This window comes from Callorhinus ursinus, unplaced genomic scaffold (assembly GCF_003265705.2).
Source record: "Callorhinus ursinus isolate GAN/ISIS: 27379988/994484 unplaced genomic scaffold, GSC_fseal_2.0 scaffold16, whole genome shotgun sequence".
NCBI classification, from domain to species: Eukaryota; Metazoa; Chordata; class Mammalia; order Carnivora; family Otariidae; genus Callorhinus; species Callorhinus ursinus.
In genome coordinates, this window is record NW_027397078.1 from 32,127,057 (window position 1) to 32,136,925 (window position 9,869).

At 45.4% G+C, this 9,869-nt stretch overlaps 1 protein-coding gene across 6 annotated transcripts in view; it reads right to left on the reverse strand.

Moving 5' to 3' along the window:
* BMX (BMX non-receptor tyrosine kinase) overlaps positions 1-9,869 on the reverse strand; it is a 49,210-nt gene that overhangs the window by 18,360 nt on the left and 20,981 nt on the right. For 4 of the 6 annotated variants that reach the window (XM_073902054.1, XM_025857773.2, XM_073902053.1 and 1 more), the window contains 5 exons: positions 9,489-9,664; positions 6,525-6,596; positions 5,809-5,862; positions 2,846-2,900; positions 1,551-1,630 (listed from right to left, as the gene is read on the reverse strand). In XM_073902054.1, coding sequence (XP_073758155.1) covers positions 1,551-1,630; positions 2,846-2,900; positions 5,809-5,862; positions 6,525-6,596; positions 9,489-9,664 — 437 coding nt within the window. The remainder of the gene's footprint in view (positions 1-1,550; positions 1,631-2,845; positions 2,901-5,808; positions 5,863-6,524; positions 6,597-9,488; positions 9,665-9,869) is intronic. The other 2 variants (XM_025857774.2, XM_025857776.2) reach the window with 2 other exon arrangements.

Below are 9,869 nucleotides of genomic sequence, written 5' to 3' on the forward strand. Positions count from 1 at the left end.
GTTTTCTACCTGGCCGCCTTCAAAAATAAACCTGGTGTCAAGGATCTGGACTTAGGAAGACTTCTGCTATGAACTTTGGCTGAAACTGCAGGGCCAGAGGGTCACAGAGCTCTTAATATTCAGTGAAGCAAATCCTTTTCCCTGGTTCTTACTGGGTTGGCTTTAGCCAGCATCTAGGTGTGCAACCTGGTCCGTGAGATGCACCGGGGATGTGGCCTCCTGCACTGGAAAATGCTGGGTCACTGCTTAGGGCACAGCTTAGTCTCTCAAACTGGAGGTAGATACTCCATAAAACATTTCTCAAAATAAAATAACCTTTTAATCACTCATTATTACCAAAAGACCTATAGGTGCCAAGGGTAGGGTATACATGGAGGCAGCACCAAAGCGTAGGATCATGCCATCCAACCAGTAAAAGAAATATTTTTCTTAGAAATATTTTTTTTCAAATGGTCCTAGTCAAGATTTGGCCAGATTGTTATCTCAGAACACTGGGGGTCCCGACGTAGATGCAGGAGTGTGGTTGAAGGAACATGAACTCTGCTGTGGAAGGCACAACTTCAAGTCGGTCACTTATTAACGTGGTGGGGGGGGGTCTTCGTCTTCGTGAGCGCTTGTGGAAGCCCAAACCTCTCATCTGTAAAATGGTGCCAACGAAAACAGCTTTCCTGTTTGCTTCACAGAATGATTAGAAGGAACAAAAGAGCTAACAGCCAATGGGACAGTGGCTTATAAAACTCTGGCAGAGGACCCTGATGTCAGTGACGGTGACTTGCAGGTGGTGACTGGGGGTGTCGTATGTGCCTAGGTGTTGGGGCAGGGGGTGGAGCGCCTAGATTCACTCCTTCACAATAACAACCAGTATCGTAGTAATCGCTCTTCATGTATTAAGCTCTTACTCTGTGCCGGGCACTGTTGTGATCCACCACGTGAATCCATAGAACATAACAGTCATTGTTGTTTTTTCTTTTCAAATGGGGAAGCCGAGGCACAGAGGCTAAGAAACTTGCCCAGGGTCCGAAAGCCTTGAGATGGTGGAGTCGGGAGTTGGACCCCAAGGTGCAGCTTCACCACACAAAGAGGAAGCACCCCGGAAAGGAGCTATGTGGGGAACACAGATACACTGATTTAACTTTCTGCTAGCCCTGCCCCTAATGGAGAGACTGACTAAAAACCAGACACTGGGGTAGGTTCCTCAACTCAGCAAGTGGCTCAGGCCAAGAGTGGACAGACTCCATTGCGCTTTTTCTCTCTTTCTAGGCTTAGGACCAAGTCAAGGGGAACAACCCCAGATTCCCTTAACAAGTGTTTACTGAGGCGTGCTGTGCGCTGGGCACTTCGCTGTCGCCTGGGATGGGCAGAAGGGGCTCCCCCAGAGAACGAGCGCTCAGAGTCGGGGCTGGGTGGGCAAGGTTGCATTTGATAGAAATCCTTTGAGCCAACACGCCAGAGTTTAAAGATGGTGTCTTATCCCCAAATGTGACTAAATGGCCAACGTATTCAAAGAACATACACACAAGATAAAAGGGAGAAATCCATGTCATACTTACTTCATAGCCTTGCTGAATAAGGACACTGTGTACATTCCCACCTGGCGGGAATTTCTAACCATAAATGCACCTTCTTTTCCCTGGAAAGGAAGGAAAGAGTGGAAGGAATGGAAAACATTTTCATTATTCTTGAGAACTATTTTTCCTGGTAGGTGGTAGGGAAATGGATCTTTTCGATCGACTTTAAATGTCATTGACGGCCCAGATCGCCCAACAACTGGCACAGAAGGGGACCCACGGTTCAGCTTTCCTCCTTTTCTCTCTCAGTTCCTTGAGAGACCTACCCTGTGCTTTGACTCTCCGTCTCCACTTAGTTTTTAACCCTCTCTGATAATGTTCTCTGTTTTGTCTTTGTGGAAACCTGATATTTGAATCTTTCAGAAATAACACTTAAAACCACCTATCACCACGGAATAGAATACCTCAGAAGGTATTAGAAAACCAAAGACGTAGAACAAATCATTTGTTAAAATTTCATGCTCAACTTGTCTTTCTTTATGACTTGTGCTAATTCCAAGCAAATCCAGATTCAGAAAGAGCAGACAATAAGCTATGAATGCGACAACATTGACAAGATACCGGGTTAGGTGGTGACGTCATCACGTTCTCACTAGTAGCCCTCAGAGGAATCCTTGGTGTGTTTTACTAGGTCGAACTGTATCACAGCATCAGTTTGGCAGGTGGAAAGGGCCAATTTTGTAACAAAATCAGGTAGAGGTATTCCCTACTGCACCTGCCGTCCTCGGGTTTAGGTGCTCCTGGGCAGGGACAGAGTTGAGCTAGGCTGTTACATAGATGGCCCCCAGTCAGTCATGTCTCTGTATTCTTGCCCTGGGCAGTCCCCTCCCACACTGAGTCCGGGCTAGGCCACCAGACTTGCTTTTGGCTAATAGGGCATTAGCAGGCCTGACAAAAGCCAAAATTCCATCAGTGCTTGTGGTGAACCACGGGGCTTGTCCTCATCTACCCCTGCCTTGGGATCGCCAGGCCGTGAGGAAACCCCCGTCAGCCACACGGAGCAGAACCATGGCACCCTGTGGACAGAATGGCGAGAACTCCTAAATCTTGTTTCAAACTGCCAAATTTGGAAGTGGCTAATTACCCAGCAGGAGATAATGAAAAACCGAGGAAGTGGCTACATGCGAAGGGCCCCGTAACCCAGGGGCTGGACTGCAGCCTCTGTGACCACTTGCCTGTGTAATTAGCCATCCGGTTTCTATGAGAAGTAAGGGCATTGCCCTCTGGGCCCCACAAGAAAGATCCTTAAAGGCTACTTTAAAGACTAGATAATTTACCTTTTGTCTCAGTAACTGCTCCGATTGGGCCCTGGAGATGTTACCTGCAAACCAGCTGCAAGGAGAAAGAATCGCATATTTGCGAGTTAATAATTTGTAACCGCGTGCCTGATCACTCAACTTTCTACCCCGTACAATGAGGCATCAGCTTCGGTCAGGGATTTCCCAACCCGATTGCTCTAGAGAATCCCCCCAGGGGCTTTTCAAAACTACAGATTCCCGCGAGTCTGCACCACCTCAGTAGGATTCTGGGGTGGTGCCTGCATATCTGTTTTCACGCGGGCTAGCACTTAAGAACCTTTGGCCTCTTTGGGGCAGGCCTGTGAGTTCTATGTGTCACTGTTTCAAGCGAGAGCCGGAGATGAGACGAATGAAAGAATATTCCACTGGGAAAGTTGGGGTTGCCTGTCTTTCAACCCTATATTTTTCTTTTAATAATCTGATAGAAGCACACCTTATAGCATCTATTTTCAAAGCAAATGCTTTTCTAATGAATATTTTTTTTATTTGCAGGATAGCAATAGATAAGCCTCTATGGCTCTAGTAAGCCAGGAACAGGTACAGCAACCTGAGAAAGAGATGATGTGGGGCAGCCAGGCATGATCTTTAAATATTAACCTTTTTCACTAAGTTAGCCAAGAGCATCACATCTTACTTTCTGTGTAGAGCTCAACAGGCTCCAGAGTTGTTTCTCACGTGAGATCAACAATGACTGCGGTCTTTTGGCTTTGGCTAGAATGTCATACTAGGGAAATGAACAGGGTGTGAGGGGGGATGGAGCATGGGTTTGGGGGCTTACGAGGACCCTCTGGCTAGAGGATAACACCCGAAGAGGAAAGAAGAACCCGAGGGTGAGGCTGTATTAGGTGGGGCGGGGGGCGTGCCAGCTGGTGGGCAGGCCAGTGGAGTGGAAAGAGCCACCAGCCAGCTTGGAGGTCTGGATTCTAGACATAACTTCCTAATGAGTAGCTGTATGGTTCTGGACAAACCACTTGGCCTTTTCTGACCTTGGAATTACCCATCTGCAAAATGAGGATGAGGGTTGAATATAAGTTTAAAAAGTCTCTTCTAATTCTACCCTTATAGATATGATATAATTAATTAATACTTGAGGTATGAACTGGTCATTTTCTTCTGAGTTAATATTTTAAACTAATCACAGCTAATCAAAAGACTCCTCGGGGAATATGATCCAGAATACATGCCTATGGGAGCGAGAAGAAAGAGATGATCGGGAATAAGGACAGAGGCGTGGAGAAGCAAGGTGGGATTGTGAATAAGCCCCTCCCCCAACACACACACACACACACACACACACACACACACTTTACTTGAGATCTGGCTCTGTTTGTTTTAAAAAAGATTTCAGCACGTCATTGCCAGAGCACCAGACGCTAAGCCTGCTCCTAAGGTATGATTTTCCATCTAAACTTCAGTGCCTCAGCCTTCAGTAGAACACAGTAGAGATCTTCATGAAGTTCTGCCCCACCAAACAAATGCTTCGGTGCCGCTGAGAGAGGTAGAAGCTGGGGGCACCGAGCACGGTGCGAGAGGCTGAGCCCCGGATCACGCAGCCCTCTGCTCCTGATTGCCCTTCGGCACCTCTTTGACTTGGAAGAGGGCAGGTCTCTCCTGAGTGTTTCCCCAGTGCACACCTCTCAGGTCACCATTTGAATTTAGAAATAATGGAGATAGAGACCGTCCATATGGTCAGATCCGGGCTTTCCAAATTGAAGAGAGACTTCCAATTCATTGAGATGCTCAAGGCTAGCAGCCACAATTAGAGGTTCACTGCCATGGGTTTAAGTCTTTGTCATCCGTCAAAGTGCTATTATCTTTGGATAATTTTGGTGTTGGTGTTTCTCAGCGTTTATGTCTTAGTTTGAATTATTCCATCAGAGGCTTTCCTGAGGGTGGATATTGGGGAAGAAGGTAGGGATCACGGAGCTAGATGGTGGTGAAAAAGCCATGCTGTGGAGGGGCGGGGCCTACGGCCCGTCTTCCCTAATGTGGCAGGAACGCCTAGGGCCACGCTGGCTTAGAGGTAAGACAAAGAGTCGAAACCGTGACAGGTACTTTATAAAACCTCTCACTGTCCCTACAGCCAATATATCAGTGGCCACACTCATAGAAAAACAGGACTGAAAAGATGTATAATCCCGGTGTTCAAGTGAGTTGGCCACCATTGGGGAGCAGCTGTCTGGGAGATGGAGTCTGCCCCTATCACTCCCACCTCTCCTTAATGCCAACTTTAAATAAAGTTTCGGAGACTTATTTGTCCCTATTTGTAGAAAGATACAGTCTTAGATTTTGGAAACGACCTTAAGGGCCCCTTAGGCCAACCTGTCCCAGTATAATTGGGGTGATCCTACATTTTTATTCACCCAGAAGAGTCCAACTCATGCCTGATGTCCAGGTGTAATATTTAATAGGGCACGCTTTCTCTCTTTCTAAAACATCCTAATCTGGATGTTAAATGATAAGGTTGCCCTAGAAATAGGACTCTCCCAACATAAATACGGTCAAGTTCAAGTCTCATTTGCACTACCTTGTTGCTGTATCATAAATAACTTCAAAAACGGGACTAATAAATGCTAATAAGAGCCTTCAAAGGTCACCCTGACCGGAGACCTCCAGGGCAGAAATACTCGGCAGAAATGTCATATGCTGCATCTACGAAGACAAAGTCAAGTGAAGGGGACACCAGGTATATGACAAATCCAGTGAATAGGTACAGCCAGTTTAGATAATCCAGACTGAAGAAAAATATTTCCCTTAGTCACAACCCAGCTCCTTATCACCCATCACCCAGATAAATGGCCCAGCACCTCATATGAGTTTACCCGAGTAAATACAGCCTCCCAAGCAAGTGTGAGACACATCTGCTCTAATGCCTTTGGGGCAGAATGGAATAGAAACATCTATGTTAGTTTTAGAGGAACACAGAAGACTTTCAAACTCACTCATAGTCATCCAGGTTTTCCTCTTCTTCAGATGAACTTGACTCGGGGAATCCCCTTAAGAGAGGAAACGACACGAATGCAAAAAACCACCAAGAAATAATGCAATTACCTAGCAGTGCAAGGTCAAATCCCACCTTGCTTTCACCCCCACAAATAAAATTTAGACTGTCAGGGTTCCGTCTTTGCACCTGGGAAGGTATGGGCAAAGTGAAGAGAGAATCACTCAAAAGTCGAGTTCATGCCCAGTTTAATGAGAAAATGGCTCTTTGCTACAAGGAGGCCCCCAGGAACGTGGATTTGTTTGACTCTTTTGGAAGAGCGGGCTCATGAAGTAGATGAATACCTTCGGGAGCAGCTGTAGTAGGAGGTTAAAAAAAAATTCGGGTTGTGTATAGAGCAATTCTTAGAGAAGAGTTACTCGACTTGAGGTGGTTTTTTCTCCTGCTAGAGCTGCCAGAGCCAGGTATATTACGGTTCGTGCTAACACCAGTGCATATCCTGAATGATGGACAGGAAATATCAGTGCGAGGAAAACTAACCCACAAGTCATCGACTCAGACCAACTGAAGGGTTCAGAGAGGCAAACTACGTGAATTTTTTTGGTTTGTCTTTACCTTAAACATGAAGTCTAGATGGAAAATGATTGCAAATGTGGTTAGTTTTCCTGCAAATGGAAGCAAATCCTAGACGTAAAGGAATATCTGCATTTGATTTACCATGACATCTTTGAGGTGCTGTGATTTGCAACAGTCCTTTCCCTTTGGTTGCTGGTTGCAAAATCTTCACTGCTGTGACAAAAAGATACATTTTGTAAACTTATGTTTATTTATAAATGTTAAAGGAGAAAAATAGTTTTGTTAGGTATCTTTTAGCCCCATGTAACATTTTGACCATCGTATTTCACTTGGTTTGGGAATTTAAGCTAATGAGTCCTTTTCACATTTTTGTCCTGCATTGCAGGGACCCCAATAACCAGAGGCAGCTTGACAGTGTTCCGAAACAAAAGAGAACTGTGAATAGAAAAGTTGGATGAATAGATCATCTTGACTCCTGATTTTTTTGTCGCTATGCAAGCATTCGGTCACTTCTATATTTTAACGTTATTTCCCTCTTGGCTGTTGCAATTGCAATGAAAAGTCTGGAAAATACTGAACTTTTAACTCCACATGGGGTTAAGGGATCCTCAAGGTCTTCATCACCCCCTGCCACCCGTCATTTTCCCTCTTCCGTTTTGCGTGGTAGGCAGAGCATGAGGAAGTGCCTACCTCTCCAAGTCCAAAGGCTGTTTTGCTTGGAATGTAGGACCTATTTCCTGCTCGCCTTCCTATCTCAGGCCCTTTTTCAAAACCACCCTTCGTAGCAACAAGCTTCCTTAACAAGGAAATGCTTCTCTGGCTCCATTTCAAGGAATGACTGGAGAAAGCCCTCAGTGCTGCCTTCCGAAGAGCCTTGCTCACTAGCATGGCTTTTTTACTTCATCTCTTCAAAAGAAAACTCTTATTTTAAAATGCTAAGCAATTTATCTAGCTTTTATGTTGTTTTTAAGAACACACAGAGAATGCCCATCAGTGGTGCATCTCTTAGGTTTATCCATATGATGGAACACTATCTAGACATTCAGGACAATCAGGTAGCTTGCACAACAGTGTGAATGTCCCTAACACCTCTCAACTGTACACTTAAAAATTACTAAGATGGCAAGACGTATGCTATGTTTTCCCACCATTCAATATTTTTTCCACATTAAAACTGAAGCGTAGCCTCATCTGCTTAAATGGGAAAAAATGTCCAAGATGTGAAGAGAGAGAGTGGCACAGAAGAGTACGTGGTGACATGTGCATAGAAAACATTCTAGAAGAATGGACCCTGGATATTCTGCAATACTTGAATGCTTTAATGGAAGCATGCCGTTATTTTACTACTCAGAAAAAATTAAAAAGCAGCTCAAGTGAGGATAGTTGATAAAAAAGTATTATCTCCTTATGTGAGCTGAGACTTATGACTGCATTTTTAAAATTCAATGCACAAAGATCTTTTAGCACTCATCATCATTCACTCACTGATGTAATGCTACTCAGGCTAAGAAGTGATTCATCGGTTCTTTGTTCAGATAACTAGCTTTCTCAAGTTCTAGGGAAGAATCCAAGGTCGGGACTGAATCTTGGGTGCAAAATCTAAGGGGGTGTCAGAAAAACTCAGTAGTCAAGGTAAATAATGTGTTAATGAAATTTTTTAAATAAAAATTAATGCAAAAAATCCAAGATGAAAAAAAGTCAGTATTTTCAATAAAAGTAGGATCTATGGGGCGCCTGGGTGGCTCAGTCAGTTGGGCGACTGCCTTCGGCTTGGGTCATGGTCTTGGGGTCACGGGATCAAGCCCCACATCGGGCTCCCTGCTCCGCAGGAAGCCTGCTTCTCCCTCTCCCGCTCCCCCTGCTTGTGTTCCCTCTCTCGCTGTGTCTCTCTCTGTCAAATAAATAAATAAATAATATCTTTAAAAAAAAAAAAGGTAGGATCTAGCCATTCAGGCATTGGTGGTTGTACTCCCCGCCCCATGAATTAATAGTGCTGACTGCTTTTTTGAATACTGATCAGTTTCACTGCACGTTTCCCTCAATGAATCCCTAGGGCTTCCGGTAGGGAGGGGGGCCCGGCACAAAGCTGACATGACACCCACTCTCCTAGAATCTGCGTCTATCGGTGGTCTCCTTCCACAAGAACACTGGGTTGCAGGCAAATAAATGTGACATGTCCCCTGAGGTACCAGGTATAGATGAATACGCTTGGACTCTAGCTCCACTTTGAAATGAAAAGCCCCACAATTTGTCATGCCAAAAGCAACAACAAGAATACACTTACATTCTTTCAAGTTCCGTGTGGTCCTGTGGCTGTGTCATCGGTACAGTGAGGCATTTGCTTTAGGTAAAAATGATGAGGATGGAAAGAATAAAAAAATCAGAGCACGAGGGAGAAAACAAAGAAAGGAGATGCCTGAGGAGTCAGAGAGACCCCGGTGCCCTGCATGGAGGCTAATGACCGTGAAGAATGTGATGGGGAGGAAGGCTGAGGCAGCAAAGAGGGAAGGACAGTCACTTGACCCTTTCTCTATTGTCATCTTGTGATTCAGTTCAGTCTTTAGTGAGCATCAAGTATGGGGCCCCGGCTTGGCCCCAGAGACCCTGGAGAGATACACAGTTTATGTACTGCCTTTCAGGTAGTTTTCATTTTGGCTTAAAAAACGTGTGAAGACTGATCACGTCAGGAGAGCTGAAGGTGTCCATCCTGAGAAGGCAGCCGAGGCCTTGCTGGGAGTGTTACTTGGCATTTGTAAGCACAGGACAAAAGGAAGCCCACCCGAAACATGTAAAGGATATATTTTAAAGCTGCCAACTTCTGGCACATAGGGTTATTTGGGGAAAAGGGGGAGAGAAAGGGCAGGAAATAAAATGCGCCAGTATTTCTTAGATCATAGATCAGATCATCTAGGTGGGAAGTCCATGCCGTTCAGTGCCAGTGGGGCCACTGCTCGCCCAGGCTTCTGGCTCAAGCACTGAGCCTTTTCGGGGAGGGCAGCCCTTCTCAGCTAAGGCCTGCGTGGACAGCTTTGAGGCTGACGTCCAAGGCAGGGGGGTGATGGCTACCCTATGTGCTGGACAGCCCGACTAAAAGCTGAAGTTTACCTCTTCAGTTTCCTTACTTGCCACCAGTCAGGGCAATCTTCTCTTGGAATATGCTGCATGTTGACAGTTAGCTGGGAGCCATAGTTTCTCTTTGCATCACTGTCATACTGGGCCACGGTGGTACTTGAGGATGGTTCATTCATTGTGAAAATAGGAACTGCTCGAGGAATCTTCAGCTTTGGAGGACAAGAGATTTGAATATATCACAGTGAGGCACAGATTCAGGTACTGGGAGCTAACATGCTAAGTACATCAGCTCTTAGGAAAGAAGGAAGGAAGGAGCAAGGGAGGAAGGAAGGAAGGAAGGAAGGAAGGAAAGAAGGAAGGAGAAAGAAAGAATGAAAAGAAAGAGAGAGGGGGAAAGAAAGAAAGAAAGAAAGA